At 46.3% G+C, this 23466-nt stretch overlaps 1 protein-coding gene and 1 non-coding gene across 19 annotated transcripts in view; both read right to left on the minus strand.

Moving 5' to 3' along the window:
- ZMYND8 (zinc finger MYND-type containing 8) overlaps nucleotides 1–23466 on the minus strand; it is a 108066-nt gene that overhangs the window by 27226 nt on the left and 57374 nt on the right. For all 18 annotated transcript variants that reach the window (XM_006187663.3, XM_006187659.3, XM_006187657.3 and 15 more), the window contains 3 exons: nucleotides 19478–19959; nucleotides 9263–9403; nucleotides 897–1049 (listed from right to left, as the gene is read on the minus strand). In XM_006187663.3, the coding sequence (XP_006187725.1) occupies nucleotides 897–1049; nucleotides 9263–9403; nucleotides 19478–19959 (776 nt within the window). The remainder of the gene's footprint in view (nucleotides 1–896; nucleotides 1050–9262; nucleotides 9404–19477; nucleotides 19960–23466) is intronic.
- Nucleotides 4899–5052, minus strand: LOC116658085. Its single transcript, XR_004313286.1, has one exon. It is a non-coding gene; the product is annotated as a small nucleolar RNA SNORA79 (small nucleolar RNA).

Raw genomic sequence — 23466 nt, forward strand, 5'->3', positions numbered from 1 at the left:
GGAATGCTCTCCTCTGACAGCCTGGATGACTCCCAACCACAGTTCTCTCTCATCCAAAGGTCTAGTGCGCCCACTGACGTGTAAACCTTGCCTTGGAGTGGCTTTCTCTCCTGAGACCCAGCCATCCCCTACTTCTCTATAAATGCCTTCCTGGCTTTATCTACCTCTTCAACAAAAATTCCCGAGCATTACTATGTGTACAAGCCCACATACCCTGGAGAAAGCACATCTTTACAAGACAACCTCCTTGCCCTCAAGGAGCTTCCAGTCTAGATGGGGATGGCTACTCCCATACAAAGGGACCACTGGGGCTTCCAAGCCATAAAGTACCAAAGGAGGCGGGCAGATGGGGAGGGTAGTCAGAGGAGACTTCCTGGAGGAGGTGACGCCTGAGCTCAGCCTTAGGGACAGGATTGAGGCAGGCAGTGTGAAGGCAGGCAGCATGGGGAAGAGGAAGGGAGGCAACAACCACAGAAGCCGGATGGGTGTGCCAAGCGAGGAGCAGCCCAGCCTGGGGAAGGGCTTGTGTTGGACACTTGTGAGCTACACTTGTCCTGACGCTGAGACAGTGACGTGTGCCAAGAGGGAGCACAAAGGCAAACTCAGGAGGCTCTGTTATCAAACTTTCTTACAACCCGCACCTCGAGTCTGCAGGCTGCCGCAACCAAAGAATGCACTCTGTGGAATTCAAAAGCCCTTCCAAATAATTAACCTAGTCAATCTAAAACATTTTGCCATGGGTGGAAATCTATTTTAGTTGAACCAACAATTCAAGGCTCAACCAGCTGGTAAAAGCAGCCAGGATCAGACTTTAATTTCATCCGGTGGTATCCCTGAAAATAATGATGATGAGGAGGAGGAGGAGGACGGTGATGTAAGAAAACCAAGAGACGTACCTAATTGTGCTTTGCAACTCTCTATCGTCTTGTCGAGATTTAGCTGGAATCTGCTTCGAATCTGCCGCTTGGGAGAGATGAGAGGAACAGGGGCAGATTGCTGCTGGACGGATTCACTCAGCTCCTTCAAGTCCATCTCAGCCTTGCTTCGATCTGGAAGAGACCCATCATACCCTCGTAAGGCCAGGCACCAGAGGGAAGTACGAAAGATGCCCATCACTCAGCTTCCTCCTTGGAAACACACTTTTGAACACGGGAGGGAAAAAACCCAAAACGTTTTTGTCGTTTGTCCCAGTCAAGTCGTCTGCTCAAAGGCATGACTGACTTGTAGGTAACAGCCCGAGAAAACACCTGGCAGGTCTACCCAGGCTTCTGAACAATCGCCTGGGTTGCTTTCAGCATTGAAAACGCACAATCCCAGCCGGACAGCTGGCAGTCTGGGAAACGCAGCATCATTAGGGATCCCCAAAGCCAAAGGTTACAGTAAAAAGTTCAACCTCAACGGCAGCAGAGAAAGTGACACTGAGTCTGGCCAGAGTGCACTGTGCATTCCAGGCCCAGATCAGAGAGGGCTCGTATCTGAGCGAGGCGCTGAGCCCCCAGAGAACACACGGATGAGGGAGGGGCCCAGCTCCCCACTTACCATGGGGACTGCATTCTCCATTCTTAGTCCACCTAGTGTGGAGTTCAAATTACAAAGAAAGGGACTTTAGCACACACGAGGTCCTGGGTTCAATCCCCAATACCAAGAAAAGAGAAGACAAGAAACGAAAAGAAAACAGAATAACAGGGAAAACAGGAAAGACAGGCAGACTTCCAGCAAGTCTGCTGTACCTCCCTTTGGCTCATCTATCTGAGGAAAGGGGAACAGATTAGCCCTGGCCATGAACCTCCTCACCCAGCTCCTCACCCCAACCCCGGGCAAAGGCCTCTGACTGATGACTCAGGCCCCGAGGTCCCGCCCTGCACTTCTGCAGGTTCTTTGTACAATCAAACTGGCCCAGAATCCAAAGGGTCCGTGAGCTTGTATTTCTTGAATTCCTTCCCCACCTCCCCTGCTGCCTCCTCTAGTACCCCCAAAACATAAAAAAGGGGACAAAACGGTGGTGACTTCAAAGGCCCAGAGAGCAACAAGAGACTTCGCAGGTGGGAAGCACTGTCTTTTGCTCTGGCATCCCTGTCAACTGACTGTAAGCAGAGAATGCGGGCGTCTGCCCTGCCCTGGGCAAACCCACAAAGCAGGTTGTAAAGGATGTGGGCTCTATCAAGGACAAAGACGTGACTCCACCAGCTGTGAGATCCCTCCATCTCCCTGCTACCCAACCCTGAACACCGCCATCCATCAGACTGTTAAGAGAGGCCAAGATACAGACTAAAAGCTGGACCGCAAGGGTCATCCAAAGCCTGCATTATCCCCACTCGGCATGACCCCCGAACCCGGGAAGGGGACATGCCCTCACGCCACACACCAGAGATTCATTCCTTAAAGGGGACCAGACGCGGTCTCCCAAAAGCCCCTCTCAACCTACTCATAGGCAACTGGAGCCACAAATCACTCCAACTTCATTTATCATCATAAGGTTGGCTGCCAAGGAAATTCCAAAAGTGAGTGTTCAGAGCAAACAGGACGGCATCCTTGTCATCAGAGGCTCTGAAAAACACCCGGGTCTGGGCATGTGCTGATTGGGGGCTCTTCAAAGAGCCTATGAGGACTGCAACTGAAGATGCTCGCAGAGAGGATCCACCCCGACTACGGAGTGGGGAGAACAGTCCTTCGGTTCCCCTGGAGAAGCACCTTACACAGAGAATCCAGAGAGTGAAGCAAGGATAAGACAGACAAAAAAGGAGGAGGAGGACAGGGGCGCATAGGAAACAAGGAAAATCTGATGAAACAGCAGTACAAGCAGGAATGTAAGGACTTCAAAAGCTGAGTTGTGAATCTGACAGCAAAATGAGGCCCGCCTCATCACTCCTGCTCTCAGAAATGAGGAAGCATCCCGCATTCCAGAGGGGGAAAGACAGCCTTTTCAAGCATAAAGCTGGAAATGAAGAATCTCACAAAAATACTTTCCAGGGTAGTGGGGGGTGGGGGGACAATGCTGCCCAAGTGATATGAGGACACCATGTCCTCGATAACATTTCTACGTAGTTAATATATTCTACACAGCAAACTACACCAAAAAACACAGCCGACTATACCAGGGGTCAGCAAACTTTTTCAGATGGTAAATTAGGCTCTGCAGGTATACAGGCTGCAAAAGCAGCCAGAAAATGGTGTGTTAAATGAGTGTGCCAATAAAACTTTATTTACAAAAACAAGAGGGGGGCCAGGCTTAGTCTGTAGGCCACAAATTTTGCCAGACCCTGTACTAGTCCAGTGACTGCTAATCTTGGCTGCATATCAAAATGGCCCAGAGAGTATCCAAAATAAAATCCTGATGCTGAACTCACCGGCCTGGGGGAAGGCCTGGAGATCAGGCTTTTAAAGTTTTCCAGGTGATTCCTAGGGATAGGTAAGGTTGCAAGCCCCTATATTGAGCAACCTTCTCTATGAGCAAAGAAACTCATGATTTGGTTTAACCCTTGTGTATCTAAACCTTGGGGGTCACACCAATAGATCTATACATCACCAGAATAATCGTGTGCAAGAGTGTGTGTGTGTGCGCGCACATACCTGTGTGTGGACATACCTGTGTGTCGACGGTAAATGCAGTATCTTAACTTGAGCCTAGAGACTGAATATTCATAATCAAGAGGAACGTAAAGAAGGTAAAGCACCTCATTTCACAAAATACAGTTTACTGGGACAATGAGCCACCTTAATGTTGATTCTAACAAGAAACCACCAAAAGCCAGGGAGGGGACTAGGATCAGGTCCCTGGGAGTGGACTCCAAAAGTTTAGCCAAATGTTATTATCTTTCTCAAACTTTCAGCTGCCTGTGGACTCGACCCTCCTCTGAAGGGAGGAAAGAAAAGCTTCTCTGTCATGTAGCTCCGAGGAGCTTATCAGGACTCCCTCCACCCCTGCCCTTCTGTATCGAGAGAAATCTGCAGAATCCACCCTTCCTGCCAACATGTTGAACTTTTCAGCTGATATGAAGACAGCTGAGGCTATAAATGGAAACCAGAGATAAAAAAAATACCCACACCCAAGGGAAGAGACTCAATTTCCCAGTGCTGGAGAGAACACAAATCAGAACCAGCCCTGAGAGGGCAACGTGGCAGCAGCTCCCGAAACGTCAACCAGCACGTGGCCTCTGACCCTTGGTTCCACTTCTAGGAAGGTACCCTGTGGATTCGCTCCCACGTGGGCCAAAGGGTCTTCACTGCAGCTGCTCCCAACAGCACCAACAGAAAACTACTGAGACTGGATAAATAAGGTGTCTGGATAAGAAAGTCGCTGTTCTTCGAATGGAATCAAACACGGCTGCTAAAGTAACGTGGCAGCCCAGCTCTCTGGGCGGTGACAGGGAAAGCCCGCCTGGTTAGGGAAAAGGAAAACAGTGAGTGGAGGACACCGGCACTGGGGAGAAGGAGAAGGAAATAGAACACAGACACAGATACGCGTGTTCTTAGGGATTCTCAGCGTTGACATCTGGGGCTGGGTAAGTCTCTGCCGCGGGGGCCGGGGAAGGCGGCTGGGAGCTGTCCTGTGTGCTGTACAACGTTTAGCAGCATTCCTGGTCTCCACCAGCTAGATGCACCCACATCCCGAGGGGACAATAAAAAGGAATCCAGACATTGCCAAATGGGGACAAAATCACCCAGGCTGTTATCTAGAAGAGCTCTCCAAGGAGACTAAAAAGAGCCAACACGGAGAGAGGGATGGACCAAAAAAACTCAACAGTGGTCACCTTTTTGGGGGGATGGTGGGGTTAGAGACAGGTGATCAAAGAAGTCAGGTAGACTGGCTTTTCGTTAAAAGTCTTTCTGTACTTTGAAACGTCTCTCACCATGTGCGTTCACTACTTATAAAAACAAAACATTTTCTTTTTTTCTTCAGTTGTTTGACTCTGCAGAAATCAGAAGGCACTAACGGACAGCCAGCCCATGCCCACGGTGCCCTGAGTGAAGACCAGTCCGGTTGGATATATGATGTTTACTGAAACCCCACGACCTAAGGCTCCACCCAAGCAGTGAGAGGGACGGCCGTCAAAACAAAACGTTTTGAAATATATATAAACACTTCTTTTTCAGTTTAAAGAAAAAAATCTCCTTTATTCAAAAGCTGTAGGCAGACTATAGTGGATGGTCTTCCCGGAGCCACCAAACAACGTCTCCTTCAAGAGAACAAAATCCTCCAGACAACAGACCATGCTCTTATCAACCCAAGTCAAGCAGAGCTCTTCCCCATCTCATTCACTATTGGGAAAAAAAAAAAAATCAAGACAACATCTGGGAAACCTGGGGCCCCAGCTCTCAAAGAACGCCTGGCTTCCAAAGTCTCACTTTATGCAGAGAAAAGAGGCCTGGGATCAGTGACAGAGAAATAAACAAGCAGAAAGGCCTCAGGTCTGACAACTCTCTGCTCTGTCGGCACCTCTGACGGAGCATCAAGGCTCATTTTTGTCACTAACAGGACGGCTGAACTGCTGGGTCTGTTGAACCCAAAGCAAACCTCATGTGCGAGGTAAGAGGAGACAGGATTCTCAGAGAAAGCAAACAGGAGTGCAGAGGAAGGAGAGGATCACGCTGTCCTCCTCTCTCCCCAAGCCACAAACTCATTCTTATTCGGAACTTATTTCACAGTCGCCAGAAAGGCACAGAAGGAGGCCGGACCATCTACTGGGCTCAGTTCCTTACTTCAGAGCAGACAGAAGGGGCCCAACACAGCAAATGAGGGCCCTGCGTGTTAGCAAGCAAGGCCAACCCTCCAGCAGGCAGCAGAATGAAATATCCAGCTGGCAACCCATGGTCTGGGTTTTGTATACTTGGTTATATTTATTTGGCCCAAAAAGAGTTTTTGTTTGTTTTAATGAAACTGGTCAGCTTTTAAAAACTAGAAGAGTTCACGTAAAAAAAATCTGAATCTCTGTTTATCTGGAAAATTCAGAGTCTGACAACACAAAATCCACTGGTGGGAGCTACTTCCTTTAGAAAAGCAGTTTGTCCTTCGTGTAATAACCCATTCTGCATGGTCACCTGATCCCCCGACCCCTGCACACCGAGTGGCCTAACCCAACAGCACAAAGAGGCACGGGGGCCCGTGAAAAGTCAAAACACGCGCCCTGTCCCACAGCGTTTCAGTTCATGTGTCTCGGTTAACAGCCCGAGCGACAGAGCAGACAGGCCCGAGTCTAAAGGCCAAAACTCGACCACAAACCACCTGTGATCCTGGGCAGGTAACTGCTTCTCTTTGCCTCCGTTTCCACTTCTCTGCCATGGGGTGATCATTTTTCTAATGGTTTTCACTTAAAGAGAGTAAAATTCACTTTTTGGAGAACACAGTGCTATGAGTTTTAACACCAGCATAGGTGCGTGTAACCACCAGCACAAATAGGACACAGGATAATTCCATCAGCCAAAGAATCCCCTTGTGATGGACAGTCAGACCCTCCCCACCCCCAGCAATCACTGATCTGTTTTCCAGCCCTATACTTCTGCCTTTTCCAGTTATTTTTTTAAAATATTGTTTCGTTAGATATAATACTGTCATTATCATCCCTGGCACTCTGTCTCACTTCTGTCTGCTCAAAGTAGTTACACGGACACCAGACACCGTCAAGTCCCATGAGAATTAGTCAGCATTTCCCTCCACTTTCTGATTTTTCAACCCAGCCATGGCACCCTTCATTGGTCCCTATCTGATCCTCTACCCACTGGGTAACTGAAATTCCAACCCATAAAATGCCTACACTCCCAATGCTTCCGTTCCCTCTGACAAAATGAGGCATGTGTCCCAGGAACAGGAAGAGCCAGCAGGGAGCTTCTGCACAGGAGAACCTGGGACTCCGGACTCCATAGTGCCCACCGCTGAAACACAGCAGGAAAGAAAGCTTCTACTCCCCCAGCGTGGGTCGAGTCAAACAGAAAGGCCCAGAACATCACACGGATGCCCAAAGACAGCCAGGCTTAGGGACAGAGCTATTGTCACCACTCATGGCTGGCAGAGAAGAAGCATGACCGTGAGAACACCCCCATACAGCTTTCTTTTCTGGGGCACGGAGGTGGGAGGAGGGTGTGAGAAAACAGACCACACTGCTGAGAACAATGAGTGCGGGTGAGGGGAGGGCTGCAGATGGGTTCCCGTTTGTTTAAGCGAGGAATTCCTACTCACCAACCTGAGCTGGAGCCCCGAAAGCCACCGCCTGGACTGGCTCATCACGTCCGGGCGGCACTAACAGGTGACCAGGGTGAACGAGGCACTGGCCTCCATGGAGACATAGGCTCGCTCCAGCCCTGCCACTTCTGGCTCTGCAATCCTGGGCCCCTGGAGCCTCCTCTCCAGCCCTCAGTTTCTCCATCTAAAAATGGCACTGCAGGACAAGGTGAACTGACCACAAGAGGCTGTGAATTCAGGCCAGAGCATCACTCCACACAGGTGGCCACCCCTCCCTTCCTAAAACCTGGTACACTGGAGGCCACCAAACACACTCCCCGTCCCCTAGTGTCACTTTCCCCAGGTCCCAGCCTCCTCTGCTTACGTCTCTTCCCGATGTCAACATGCTCAAGTGTCCCGGGCCCCTCACTCTTTCTTTATGCTCTGGACCAGGGTCTCTCGACCTCAGCACGGCTGGTACGTGGCTAGATAACTCTCTGTTATGGGGGCTGTCCTGTAAGCTACAGAAAGTTAGGCAGCATCCCTGGTCCGCAACCTCTAAATAAATGCCAGCAGCACCCCCCTCCCCCGTACCCACCCACCCACACAGCTGTGAGAACTGTTGCTCTAACCCAACGCCATGTATAAAATCAGAATTCCCAGAATTACACCTCCTGCCCTGGCCTGGCCTGACTCAGGCCTCCAACTGCCCTCCTGACCTCTCTTCCTAGGAATCCAGTCAGCGTCTCAAACTTACAAAATCTAAAACTGAACTCTTGGCTCCCATGTCTCCTGCCATAACTAAATCTGTCAGCACAGGCACAACCCTGTAAATCTTTGTTGGGGGATGGGGGGCTATTCTAGGCGCTAGAAGCAACGCCCCCCCCAACCCAGTTGTGACAACCAAATACCTCTAGACATCGCCAAGTGTCAGGGGTGGAGGTGGGGGGACTGCCCCTGATTAAGAACGGCTGACACAGGCTATTTCCAACACAGCACCCGGAGAGGTCCTTCCAAAGGGCCCAGTCGGCTCACACCCTTCTCTGTTCAGACGGCCCCACAGAGGGTCCCCGAGGTTCCTGTGTTCTCCGTCCTCATCTCCCTTCTCCCCTTCACCACTTCAAACACACCACCTGGGCCTCTGTGCCATTCTTACAACACACCAAGCTCATCCTGACCCTCCAGCCTGTAAATGTCTTGTTCCTTCTAGAATGTTCTTCCTTCTGATGCTGGCATAGCTGGTTTTTCTTGTCATGCAAATCTATGTCCAGGGATCACCTTCTGCGAGGGAGGGCTCCCTTAACCACCGCCTCTTGCCTCTGCAGCGCCAACCTGCCCGGCTGCCTCCTCATCTTATTAACACCTTTTACCTTCCATGACAGCATGACCTGTCTTGTTTTTCCACCTTTGATTATCATTTCTCCCTCTCTAGAACCAAGCTCTGTAAGAAAGCACAGACCTCACTCACCACTCTCTGCTGTAGGCCTAAAACAATACACAGTACATAATAGATGCTTAATAAAAATCAGGGCTCATGATGGAATGAGTTAAGAACTTCATCATCGGGTGTTTAGCATTTCTGGTGCCAATTTTTGTTAAAGACTTTAGCCTAAGGTAATGTTTCTAAAACAACCAACTGAAACCCAATAGGTTAAAAAAAAAAAAACTACTACATTATGGATGAAGACCAGCATTTTTTTTAAAAATGAGAAGAATTAAGGAAACAAATATATCAGAACATACTATACCACGGAAAGGTAAATACTGATTCATAAAAAAAAGTGTCACGTGTGTGTATACATACATATAACTTTAAATACATATATCCACACATATAAGAACTGGGTTCTCATGGTCAAGGGCAAGCAAGGTTGTAAACACTGGCCTAAGGTGTTTCACGATAAAACAGCTTGCATGTCCACAAGCCCTGGGAAATCCCTTGCTAGTTCCTTGTACTGCTCTTTCTTCATCTCCAGCCACTGTACCTTTTCAATATTTTGCACAGAGGAAAGAATTCAAGAACCACACACAAAAGAGGACATCACAGCTTGCAGAAATAGTCACAGCTGCTACAGTAGTAAGAGGATTTCCAAAATTCCAACTGACCCAGGTTAAGATTCAGGATGCTTCCCGTGGTGGCTGTCTTGTCTGTTTTCGTCGTGATTGGTGTGGACGCTTGAGGAGAGAAAGGTTTCGGGCTGCCGGATAAACTCCCTGCTTGTCCGGTCTTGGTGGAGGCTGGTGAAGCTGGAAAAGTATGTTACTTGTTAAAAGACAGATTTACAAATAAACATACAAAGCTTGTAGTTGTGGGGCGGGGGGAAGAGTGGAGAAATCGTGTTTGATTTCAACAAGGCCCCCAGAGCATCAACAGAGGTGGCTGGAGTGAGGAGGGCTGGCCATTTATTTCAAGCAAAGGGCTCTAACCCAACGTTAAACTGTTAAAAGCCACGAAGGAAGAAGGCCTGTCCAGTCATTCTGTAAAATACAAAGCTCTAAGACAAATCAGCTAAGCTGCCACTGAAATTGGTTTGGCCCATTCACGGGTGTAAATCTCAAAATAAATAGTGATTAAACCAGCCCTCACCACTGGTCCAGATGCACAGACGAGAGCCAGGCTTACAAATGACATGTCATCGGTTTGTGGGAGACACAGGAGCCGGCTCACACAGCCGCTGCACCTGCCGGGGGCCAACTTGACCCCCTGGGAGATCCAGGCTTCCCATTTCAAAGGTCCTGTGATGCTGAATGAAGTCAATCTCCGCACCAGATGGTATGAGGGGCCGTTGGTAAAGTGGTAAATTACCTCCCTCCTTACTGGGTTTCAAACTTTTACAGGAGGACAGAGAGTAGCACCTATGTCCAAGTCTTTTAAAAATACCTTAAAACTCCCTGCTTACTGCTCCCCTGAGCTGCGTCCACCGGGTTGGGGAAAGGAGGACAGAAACCAAACCACTTAACAAAGTAAGAGTTCAGATGGGCCAACTGGAGCCTCCAGCCATCCTTCAGACCCTGCTGCTTTGCACAAAGGGTTCCATATTATTGGGATGGTCCCAACAGTATAACCATGCGAGAGGCAATCAGATTGGCCAGCTCCCCTCAGATGCACAGGAAACACTGAGAGAGCTGTTGACAGCGACGGGGTTGGGAGTCAGGACTCCAGAAGTGCTTGGACGCTCTGGGGGCTCTTGCCTCAGTTTCCTTCACCTGCTAAATGGGGATCCTCAGAGTAAAGATTCAGAGGGTTAAACTGTACACCAGCTTGACGAGTCAATGTATGTGAGCCAGCCTCAGCTCCAGGGTCAGGACCCGCCAATACTAGTGTTAACGTGATAGAGTGGGAAAGACTCTAGACAGAGAGAGAAGTGGGTTCCAGCATGAATGGGGAACAAGACGTGAGGTTCAAGTCCCAGCTCTGTGGCCAACGTGCTGGGTGACCTTGGGCAAGTGACCTGGTGTCTCTGAATCTCCTTTCCTGGTAGCTATAAGAAGATACTGGTATATAATGCAAAAGGATTGGCAAAACTACCTAACTCCTCAAGTTGTAAGGATCAAATAAATTAATCAATTATCTAAGCAGTGCCTGACAGCTATCAAATACTATGTCATCATTTGTTATTAATATAGTATAATTTTCTATTTCCCCACTAACCTCTAAGTTTTTGGTTTCAATCATCCAAACCAGTGGTTCTCAGCCAGGAGTGATTTATTTTTTTTAAATGGATTTGTCTCTTCTTATATCACTTTCCTTCCCTTCCTAAAACAAATTTTTTTAATTTTTTTATTATTTTGTTTTGTTCGGGTTTCTTTGGGGGGGTAATTTATCTGTTTGTTTATTTTAATGTTGGTACTGGGGCTTGAACCCAGGACCTCATGCACACTAAGCACACACCCTACCACTGAGACGAATGCCGGTTTCCCACGGAGATGGGTCTGTCTCTAGTTCACTTCCCACCCAGTTACCAAAGGGCAGGGGTCACCCTCACAGGCATCTGGTACCACAGTGCTTCATGTCGCTGGGAGCAGGACAGCATCTCGGGGTCACCTAGCAACCCCAGGTCCCACACTGCAGAACTCTCCTCTGAGAAAGCAACGGCCCATGCTCACCCCTGGGTGCCACCTATCGCACCTCCCCAATTTATGGAACACCTATACCTGCCTTGACCCATTAGGAAATGTACAACCACTCACACCCCATTGTTCAAGGTCAAGCACATCTACACAGGCTCAATTCCTCCTCTGCTCTCCTGCCTCGACTTACCCTAACCCTTCAGCAAGGCCTCTGCACACCACTTCCAAAACATACCCCCTCTCCCCACTCATCTCCATCTCCAAATGGAGATCTTACTTTTTTTATATATAAAGCACAGATACACTGAGGAGTACGTAGAAAGACATACCACACTTTTAAGTTTCGTGAGCGTCCACGCCTGGAATGTAGACCCGAAAGAAGTGAAAAACCTGCATTCAAAACAAATCCTCAAAGCAGCACTATTCACGAAAGCCCAGAGGTGGAAGCAACCCAAATGTCCATCAACAGACAGACAAGCCACGGGAAAAAGACAAGGTTCTGTGACGCGTGCTGCAGTGCGGGTGACCTTAAGAATGTCACACTAGGTGGAAGGAGCCAGACACAACGGTCACGTTTTGTGGGATTTCACTAAATGAAATATCCAGAAGGGCACATCCGTACAAAGAGAATTAGATTTGTGGTTGCCAGGGGCGAGTGGTAAAGTGCAGGGGTGGAGGCTCGAGGGGCAGGGATGGGAACTGGCCACTTAACGGGTACAGGGTTTTGTTCTGGGGTGATGGAAATGTTTTGGAACTAGATAATAGTAGTGGTTGCACAATATTATGAATGTACTAAATACCACTGAACTGTTTAAAATGATTAATTTTCTGTTATGTGAATCTCACCCCCATTTAAAACAATATTCATGGGAACCAGGAAGAAAGTGTCTAGAAAGGCTCCTTAGTGGGTAATAATGAAAAGAAAGGTTGGGAAACACTGTCCTTGCCCATCACTTCCCACAGAGCCCCTGTAAGAGCTTCCCACGGGTCCCCCTACCGCCTGCCACAGCACCCCTCTCCCCGGGCACCTGCACACGGCAGCCAGGGCGGTGCCTTAAACCAGGAGAGAGGCTACATCACTCCTCCATCTAAAACCACCCAGGGCACCCTCCCCACCACCTCACCCCTACCCCTGAATAAACTCCAAAAGCACATCCGACCTTCCCTGGCCTCATTCCGGAATCTCCAGCCACGTGGCCTCTCATGCTGTTCCTCCAAGATCAAGCCTGCTCCCACATCAAGCCTTTACACTTGGGATTTCCGAGGAAAGATCACCCTCACCAAACTCCCACCCAGATCATACTGGCTGGCAATCCTCAAGGTTTCGTTCCAGCTCAAACACCACCTCCTGGGAGCCCTCCCCTGCTGGCCCCACTAAGGTGGCTCAAGTGTCCTTCGTTTACTGTCTCCCTTTGGCCACGAGAACACCAGCTCCGGGAGAGCAGGCTCCTTGCCAGCCTCGGACGCCGCCAGGCACCTAGGATGCTATCAAGGCACCTGAGGCATTTACAGGAACACGAGCAAACACATGAGACAGTTAATTGAAGAATGAGGTCTCCATTTCTCTTCTCGTTATTGTGGTCACGATTAGCAATAAAGAAAGGATAATGACAACCAAAATCAGATCTCTTCCACACAAAGATGCCAATTTAAACCATCTCCTCAATATTTTGCAGCTACTGAAAACAAGGTGTGCTGAGTGATTAAGCATCCAAAGAAGAAACACGAATAAGCAGCTCACAGAAGAATACAGACGGTCAAGGAGAGTGTCTAGAGAGAATCCTGAGCTCAACAGGGGGCACGGAGGTATATGGATGTACCTCCATCCTACATCTTTTCCACCTGCGTGGTACACTTGTTTCAAAAAGTAACACCTAGTGTTTAGGACAGGTGAGGAAAGAGGAACACTCACAGGCATCCAAAACCTTATTTAGGAGAGCAATTAGGGGATATTTGATACTACCCAAAATTAAAGTGTATACAACACATGGACCCCAAATTTCCACTGCTACGAATTCACCCCACAGATATACAGGTAGAAATGTCTCCAATATGGTATATGCATGAGAGGGTCCACTGCAGCAGTATTTATAACAGTAAAGGAATGGAAGATGGCTTATAAATGCCTCTAAGTTAGAGACTGGCTAAATGAATGCTATAAATGCCGTACAACCCTTACAAAGAATGATGCACATCTCCAGGCGGACAAAAATATGTGTGGGGAAAAAAGAGAAAGGTAGAATCAAGCGTGTAAATGTTTTTTTAAAGCGTACACACATCTTTGAATGAATGTATACTTTTTTTTTCTAGCAGCACATTCCATAATCATGGTAAACTTTGGAGAAAAACTAGAGCTCAGAATGTGGGTATAAAAAAACCTTTCACTTTTATTTTATGCCTTTCTATACTGCTCTAATATTGCTGGGTTTTGTTTCGTTGTTTTAATTATAAATGTGCACACAACACTCCCATCATTTAAAAAAAAAGTCAGGGGGAGGGTATAGCTCAGTGGTAAGAGCACATGCTTCGCATTCACAAGGTCCTGGATTCAATCCCCAGAACCTCCATTAAAAAAAAAAAGTCAACTAGAGGCATTTAGATTATAGGCCATTTTGCCCTTTTAAAAATGCTTTTACTGTGGTTTTGTTGGGGGGGGGGCTTTAAAACAGGTGTAAAAATGTATTTGTTAATATAAAAAAAAAAACAAAGGGAGAGGAATTCTGTAACTGTATGACTCTAGGATGTTTAATAGATATGTTGTTGAAGACTTTTATTCATGTCCATCAAACATGTAAAATACTAAACTGGCCGAAATGTCCACAGCATTGGGAATCAGAAACCTAGCAAGGAATATATATATATATGTAATTCACATGAAGAAAACAAATCAATATATCTGTGGAAAATATTTGCATTTGTATTACTTCATAAAATCTGGTTTCTTCCCCAAGAAAGTTTCTCAAAATTCAGTCATTCATATGTCCCCATCACTGGTCATATTTATGTACCATCTGCCTACTACTGACAGGTAGAGCTATGCGTACTCACATAGAAAGATGTCAAAGAAACATCGCTAAGTTGAAAAAAGCAAAAAGTTGAGTATGATCCCCTTCCATTACACACACAATTATTATCATTGTCATCATCAATGTGATCATATTCATTAAAAAATCTGAAGGAACACCCAATTCTTAGCAGTTGTCACCTCTTAGGGTAGAATTATGTGCTATTTATTCTATATTAATAAAATCTGAAAGGAATATTTTATATCCAGGGAGAAAAACAATGAAAAGTTAAACATAAATATTGAAGAGCTTCCAATAAGCAACGAGAATTCTGTTATCAGTGCTGAAACTCAGAAGCATGGTACATTAAATCAATGGTTCTCAATGGGGACTAGGGGGTAACCATGCCCTGCCCCTTGAAGGGACATGTGACAATGCCTGGAGGTGTTTGGGACTGTGATCATTGTGGGCAGAGGTGTGCTACTGGCATCTAATGGGTCTAGGCCTCTAGTGCACAGGACACTCCCCTACGACAGAATCATCCAGCCCAAGATGCCAGCAGTGCTGAGACTGAGAAACCCTGTTTTAAATCACTCTTGCCTAGACGTTTTCAAAAGCAAAACGACATTTGGAAATGCTCGTTTCAATTAAGCTTTGAAACGGATGCCAATCCTTTTATAAAGCCATAAATCTTGCCCAAAGGAAGAACTAATTGCCTCTGAAGTCACAAATAATTTAATCAGATTTTGTGCTTTGATGTGCAATTCACGAGTGTGAGCTAAAACACATCATTTATTATCCACATTTACAAAATCCCAGCCTGTCCTGAGTGCCCTTCTGACTGCATGAAACATGAACTACATTAGAATTAAATTAGAAAAAATTAGAAAAAATCTGGGTGGGGTGGCAGTGGAGGACGTAATGCTTCGTGCTGAAGTTCCTCTACTTACAAAGCCTTGGAAGCAACCTCTGTGTTAAAAGGGCTGGCTTCATCTTGCACAACTCCTGGTGGCACGCACAAATGAGCTACATCGCACAGAATCACTGGATGGGCTGGGACAGGACAGAAAATGCTGCTCTGAATGGTTGTATACTAACGTAGAAAAGTATTCAGAACACAGGTTAAGTTAAAAAAGAAAACCCTCAACAAGCTATACCAAACAAGTGACCAAGAAGTTCACAGATGAACATGGTGCAGTCAATAAAAAATGTTTTTAAATTTGAGCCAACGTGCAGAAGTTAGGGTAGTTTGCATTCACAAAAATACTTGAGACATTTCTTGAACAACCAGAAATCTGGCAACACTGAGCTCACATTCCCACTTGGCTAGAACCAGCAAGAAGAAAAGATCCCAGTGCCCTTGAGAAAAGGCACACCTCTCCAGCTCAGCGCACATGTTTCAGAAAAGTACTGCTTTGGGAAGTGCGACACAAGCACAAGTGGGTGTAGAACTGGTCCCAGGGAGGAGAGGATTTCTGCTTTAGTTCATCCCAGTCCCCATCACTTCCAAACCCTGATCATTTCCAAATCTAGCTGATCCCTGGAAGTATCAAGATTTCAACTTGATAATATGATGTATAAACCAACATAGGAAAAGTCCAGGAAAACTTATCAAAGGGCTGATTGTGGGAGGTGGGATTTACCTGTGACTTCAGTTTTTGTAATGAACAATTGTTTTACAAAAAATACGTACTGATTTCCCAGGGAAAAAAAAGAGTATCTGAAAACCGTTTCCCATCTTCCTAAAGTAACCCATATGGACCTGCAAGACCGAAGGACCACTGTTAACTCAGAGGCTGATGGAAGCCAGGCCCCAGGACTCTTACCCTTGTACATATTTATGACTTAAATCAGGATCCCGCAAGCAAATATTGGCAAAGGCATCAATTCTGCCCAGGAGGTCTAGAGAAGGGGGGAAGCAGACAAATTACTGAGAATATAAAACACTCTGACCCTCAAGACAACAGGATTCCAAGACACCAGGAATGCAAGGCTTCTGGCTGGGCAAAGTGCTTCTCAGAAAGCTAAATCCAGCCCTGCGGATTACAGACTCATGATTCTGAGCTTCTCAATGGCCCAAACAAAAGGAGGGTTTCTAAACTCTCGTAAAAAATTTATTTAATGATTTATTCCAATGTGTTGTTTTATGTGGCTGGTTACAAAATTTTCACTGCTGAAACTAGTAAGGTTTTTCAATCCTATGGCAGTCTCTCTCTCTCTTGTTTTAAACACAATTTTGGATAAAGCAGAGTCTTATCTCAATTATAGCCTCTCTGTGGGGGCATTTTCAATAAATATCCCACTTCTCCTTCAACCAAATGCTATTATCACTGCTAACAGGAGAGGGCAGTGGCATGCAATGCAAGGAAAGCCGGTCTAGATTCAGGATCTGGCTGTGGGAACCTCGGCACACCCCCATACTCTTCACAGAGACCTCAACTTGCCTTCTGTAAAATGGGGAGACTGACTTGGAGTTTCTCTTACTCTACAATGGAAATTGGCAAACCAACCCATGGGCCAAATCTGGCATACCACCTATTGTTCTGCTATGGCCTGCAAACTAAGAATGGTATTTACCATTTTTAAATTGGGAGGTGAGAGGGGCATAGTTCATGAAATATACAAATTATATGAAATTAAAAATTCAGTGTCATAGCCACATACTGCCTATGGCTGATTTAGTAACAACCATGGCATTGAACAGTTGCACAGTTGTGACAAGAGACCTGGAAAGTCTAAAATATCTGTTGACTGGCTCCTCACAGGAAAAGGGGGCAATCTGTAAGACTAAAACCATTTTGAATAAACACCTTCCCTTCCTACATCACTCACTGGCTGCCTAACTCGCAAAATAACCCGAGTGCATACTAGCAAGCAGACTATATTTTGGGAAAGGGACTTTAAACTCTACTGAAATGGGGTACCCACTAACTTATCGCCTAAAAAGTCACTCAAATGAGGAATTCTGTCAGGAATTCAGTTGTCATTTCAACCTCTGCATCTCCAGGGAAGAGAGAAGCTTAATGAAACACATTACACGTGTTCTTGTATTCCTGTAAAATCATGTTTCCAGAAATACAGTACAGGAGTACCGACAGCAGTTCACAAACCAACATGTTTTATTTTACAAGCTACGTAGTAATTTCATGTGTATTAGGAGAAAACAGCAAGCAATTTAAACACCTGAGCATATATGTTTTATTTAGCTTACAATGAAACTAAATTGCAAATTTAGTATTTGAAGAATGCAATAAAATAGATGGTACCAGAACCAGAATACGGCAAAAATCACAGCGATGAAATTCAGGCAACAGTAAGTCACAGGATTGCTGCTTGGGCCAAATGTGTTCTCCATAAGCATGCTCTCTATGGGAACTAACAGGGTGAGGGGTTTGATTAAATATACGATGCTTTGTTAACTTGGCTTCAACGGAATCATGTTGTGCAATAAAAGTAAGCTTTTAAGGACTCTGGTCAGAAACTAGGGGGCAAAGGGAAGTTTTCTTCTGAGGCTATGTCAACATAAGTTATGTCATCCTAGAACAAAGCTCTAAAACTCAACTGTGAATCCCTCAACCACACGGCTGGATCAGAACTGGGGAAAGAGACTGCAGACTTCATTCTGAAGAATCCAAAGCCACTGGTAATTAATACTCTGTGCTCCACCTGTATTGGGAGAGCTACAAGCAGTACTTGAGAATAACCAGCTACCCAAAAAGAAGCCACAACACAGCCAAAATGAGTAGAACTCTTTGAGTTCACCATTGACTAACTCCCCATCATTTTATCTTCTGGGGACATTGGTGGTCTCTTAACTGATACCTGCTCCTTAAAAAGTTCTCATGTGAAGGAAAGAAGGAAGAGATGGAGGAAGGGAGGGAGAGAGGGAAGGAGAGAATCTGAAAAGCTATCCAAGGATAATGCCCTGGCCAGAAGTCTACCACTGGTGGTGCAACCTGTAGACATGCTTCATTCACTCTGGAAATTATTCTAAGACATTTTCAGCTGAAATTTCATAATTGGAGATGTTATATAAAAATGTGATTCCCCATCTCTCTGGAAGAATGTTAAGATGTGAAAGCCATGGGTCCACATTCCTGTATGGCATCCATGGGCTGAAACCTCAGAGATGGCGCGTGTGCCCTGGGATTCACCAGCCCTGGGTCCATCAACAGTCTCCCTAGCCCAGAGCCCGAGGGCTGACTGCCTTCATCCTCCCACCCAATGTAAATGCTTCTTTTCCATGTCTTTCAAAGGCAGAACAAGAAAGAACAAACTGTGACAGCCATGTGTCAAAAAAAAAAAATCAGAGTAAACCCATTTCCTTGTGGAAATCATACAGTTCTAAGGTTTTATCATGCAACCGAATTATGTGTGGACAGAAAGAATTCAATTTGAGTCACCCTTACTTTTGTTACTCTCAGCCAGCATCCCTCGTTTACATCACCTCTCTGAATCCTTGCAGGCATGTGATGAGTAACTACCAGAAGAAATAATTAAGTAGCCAACATTTTTGTAGCACTTAGTTAATATTTCAGGCACTGTTCTAAACCCTCTGTGTAAGCTGGTGCATTTATCCTTACAAGAACGCGGAGGCCGGTCCTACCATTATCCTCATGTTCCAGGTGTGGAAACCAAGGCTTTGAGGGGTTAGGTACCAGGCCCAAAGCCACAAAGCTAGCGAGTGGCAGAGCTGGGACTGGGTTTGAGGCCAGCATCCTCCTTCATTACTCTGCTATAGCAGCAAGTCTCCAGAACAACACAACTGACCAACAGGGGGAACCTAAGAAATGGGATTGCTCTGGGGAGAGCATACTGTTTAACTTACACGCTTCTCTAATATCTGAGCACTAAGAAATGTGAGTATACGGTCTTGATAGAGAAATAATGTTTCAGTTAAAACAAAATTCTTGGGAAAGAAAACAAAAAGCTATTGCAGGAAGTTTTGATTTATCTCAGAGGTATTTGAAATGAACTCTGAACAATTTCTGGCCATCCTCTGCTCACTACTAGGAATGACCTCCAGCTGGCCTTTTGAGAACACTTTTCTCATTTTGGGGGTCCCTAGCGGCAAGAATCCCAATGGGCTATTCCTTTAAAATTTAAAATTTGCTCCACTTGGCTGAAACCCCACACCGCTCCCTTTGATCCTGTGACACTCACCAGCTAGGGCCCCACAGGTGTGGCCCCGAGGGAAAGCCATGGGCCCCAGGGGCCTGCTCCACTCTACCCCACCTGGACTGACCTGTACTCTTATCCAGGAAGTCCATGGACTCCTCGCTGGCGCTGAAATGGCTGGACGTGGCCTTCTTCTCGGCGTCCTGTTCCACGTCGGAGCCCGTGTGCACCGAGGAGTTGGTGCTCATCGGGGAGCGGGGCATGTCCGACAGGGAGACCCTGCGGCTCGTGCCCCCGCTCAGCATGGGCTTGCTCATCAGGATCTTGGGCGACGCCGTCATGTCGAAGTTGAGCTTGACCTTCTCCTGCTTGTCGATCTTGGCGGCGCCGGCGCTGGGGTTGGCGGGGTCGAGCAGCATTTGGTACTGGCTGTTGGGCGTGTAGGGTGTCCTGAACGGAGAGTAATTAAAGACCCCAAACTTCCGGCGGATGTTCTCCACGTAAACCTCCATCTCTTGCATTGCACTGTTGAAGATGCTTTTAGTCTTTTTCACAGAAAAAGGAATTTCTTTAGACATGAGGTAGCAATTATTTATTGGAACCCAGGCCCTGGGAGTACAAAAGAGAAAGAGCGTTTAAGTCTGGCTCTGGTGGCTTCCAAGATTCTTAAGTTTTTTTAAAAAACTTATTTTATTGTGCAAGAACACTGAACGTGAGTTTTACCCCCTTCACAAATGTTTAAGTGTGTAACACGTTATTGTCAATTGCAGGTATACGGTGCTATACCATCTCCAGAGCTTACTCATTTTATTTAACTGAGTTACGCCTGTTGATTAATATTCCCCATTTCTCCCTCCCCCTAGTCCCTGGCAACCACCATTCCACTAACACACCATTCTTAGAACTTGACAATTTTAGATACCTCGTTACAAGCAAAATCGTGTGGTATTTGCCTGTGACTGGCTTATTCCACTTAGCACAACGTCCTCAAGGTTCAGCCATGTTGCCACATACTTTTCCAGGCTGAATACTATTCTGCTGTATGGACACACATTTTCTTGATCCATTCACCTGTCATTTAGTTTGTTTCCAGAACTGCCTTTTCCTTAATGCAAACCAAATTAGCCTAGTGGATCTGCCAAGATTCTTAAATACATACTCCACTTTTTAAACATAACTCAGTTTGAAGGGTTAATAAATGATCCATTTAACAAACACATTCTGTCACAAGGACCAAACATGAACTACGACTCAACAGCCCTTTAATCCATTAAAAAAAATAATAAATCCCCTTTGGCTTTGGGTTGGTAGAGCCGAACTGTCCCTGCAACCTGGACTAAACCTCAGAAAAGAGCAATTATCCCCAAACCTCACTCTCCTGCACTCAGATATGGAGAGCTTTCTTTTCTCTTTTTAAAATTGGGATTCTACGCAAGGAAATGTTGGAAAACTACAACCCCAGGAGGAGGTGTGTGGTTTTGAATGTGAGATAATTCACGTGGAAAATAATGGAAAAAAAGCTTATTAGCCTTGCAGGTTTGTGCCCTCCAACTCCCCACATCCCAGGGTGCTCTGCAGAAATTCAAGAAAAATGAGCTGCTTTTCTGGAACGAGCCATCCAAGTGACTGCTGGCAGGAGATGTGAACACGACTGCCATGCTCTGGGGAGGCCGATACAGAACATCCAGGGTGTAACTCTGTGGCATCTGATTCCTCATCCTCAACCCAGTTTGTAGCTGGGAATCTGATGGGAATGAGCTTTTCCTAGGAGGCTATTTGGATTTCACAGACCATAAACTCAAGCCACATACAAAGCAATAGGGAGCAGAGGGGGAGGGTATAGCTCAGTGACAGAGTGTGTACTTAGCAAGTACAAGGTCCTGGGTTCAATTCCCAGTGCCTCCATCAAAATGAATAATAAATCGAAAGAAAAGAAAAGAAAAGAAAAGAAAAGAAAGAAAAGAAAAGAAAAGAAAAGAAAAGAAAAGAAAAGAAAAGAAAAGAAAAGAAAAGAAAAGAAAAGAAAAGAGGAAGAAAGGAAGGAAGGAAAGGAAGGAAGGAAGAAAGAAAGGAAGAAAGAAAGAAAGAAAGAAAGAAAGAAAGAAAGAAAGAGGAAAGAAAGGAAGAAAGAAAGAAGAAAGAAAGAGAAAGAAGAAGAAAGAAAGAAAGAAAGAAAGAAAGAAAGAAAGAAAGAAGGAAAGAAAGGAAAGGAAGGAAGGAAGAAAGGAAAGAAAGAAAAGAAAGAAACCCAAAGCAATAGGGAGCGAAGTAGACTGTGGGGAGATGGCAAACTCACACCTAGTCCAGCGCCATCTACTTAGATGCTGTCTGGTCCCAACACTGCCAAGTCTTCTATGATTTTAAAGAGGAGAAAATATGGACTTCTTGTATTTTACTGTCCCCAAATGTTAACAGCTGGCATTTTATTCATCCATTTTTAAGAGAAAGTCAAATGAAGAAAGAGAAATAAAGTCTGTCCATGGGACAGAATTCAGGACGCAGGCTGGCTGCTCACACCTCTTGGTGATGCTACATCACGACACAAATGAACGCTGAACGCCCAAAAATACTTCCCTGCTCTCTCAGTGCTGGAAATCGCCAGCTTCTCATCTGTTCCAACTCGCTGCTGTCATTCTGCAGAGACCTGAGGAACCACAGGTGCAGCCAGACAGAATGAGGGCTGGGCAGGCGCCAAACGCCCTCAGGCTGAGGGTCCGCGGGGCCTCTGTGGGTTTCAGCTGCGTGGGCAGGAGCCTGGATAGACAGGGCTGAGGAGCAGTGGGGGTCCCTAGGCTGCCCCCGACAGGTTACTCCCCTTCTCTAAGCCAGCCTGAGATGGAGGATGAGCCCCTGCCTGGAGAGATGCTGAGGGAGGCCAATGAGATGTGCCTGACCAGTCCTCGCACCAACAGCAGCTGATCGGCCAGATGGTCACTGTGATTGTTTCCCCCACACTTTTGCCTAGAATCAGGGCCTTAACCTCAACGAAGCAGCTTCGTAAGTGATTTCAATAAAGTGTTCTCTTCCTTAAAGCAGACCCGGGAAACAGTGAAAGGGAAATCAGATTTGCTTAACAATATAAAGCTGGGGGCCTGCGAGTGCGATGTCCCAAGGCGCCCCAGAGTCACAGAGCTGAGCTGCTTCCTACCTCTGGGCCTCATTCTTCTTATCAGTCAAATGGAGATAAAAGCAGCTTCTACAAAAAGCACAGTGCCTGCTGCCATAAAGGCATTCAATTAATGCCAGCTATTTCTTTTTTTTTAGCTCTGCAGGCATTTAATAAAATATTTTCTACATTTTTGTATAATATTGTGTGTCTATCTGTGAAATAAAACCAAAGGGGGAAAAAAAAGCAAAATCTTTTAAAGGACAAAAGGCTCGTGATGAGAGTCTTCAGAATATGTCTTGATTTGTGCAAGAGACCCCCCCGGAGCCCTCTCTAGCATCTATTAACTTGACAATGAACATGCAGTGGTCTGGGCTATTTCCTACTCTGCTGTCCTGCCCGATTTCGCTTACCCCGGCCCAGGCTTACACATTGGCTCTGCAACCCCAGAGCAGGTCCCTGAGTCAAGGACAGCCTGTTACACCCTGTGCAGTCTCCCTTTAGTCCGCCTTGTGTTCCTGGGTCTGACCCAGAGCAGACTGTCAACAAGCCTGCCCCATTCTGCTTTAAGAATATCTCCAGGGGGTGGGGAGGGGTGGGTATAGCTCAGTGGTAGAGCATATGCTTAGCATGCGTGAGATTCCGGATTTAATCCCTAGTACATCCTTTTTTTTTTTTTTTTAATTTAAAGAAAAAAATTCTCTGGGGAGGAAAAGACATCCTCCTTTTAGACGTGGCTTTCCCTGCAGCTCTCAGTGACTCCCTGCCCAAGGCCAAGCGAAACATCCCACCAGTGGGATGTCCTTAACAACTCCCCCAATGCACACCCCTTACCCAGTATGAGTCCAAGAGCTCGACACATTCCTTCCAAGGGATGGAGGGTTAGCAAAATCTCGTGGGGCATCAGACTCGGGCTGCTGTCTTTTTTTTTTAAACAAATGTAGGGGCCTGGCTTCCAGCACAGCTCCCACCCAGAGCCAACCTACACTGGTTAAGTTCAGGGGAAACAG

Source organism: Camelus ferus, chromosome 19 (assembly GCF_009834535.1).
Source record: "Camelus ferus isolate YT-003-E chromosome 19, BCGSAC_Cfer_1.0, whole genome shotgun sequence".
Lineage (NCBI taxonomy): Eukaryota > Metazoa > Chordata > Mammalia > Artiodactyla > Camelidae > Camelus > Camelus ferus.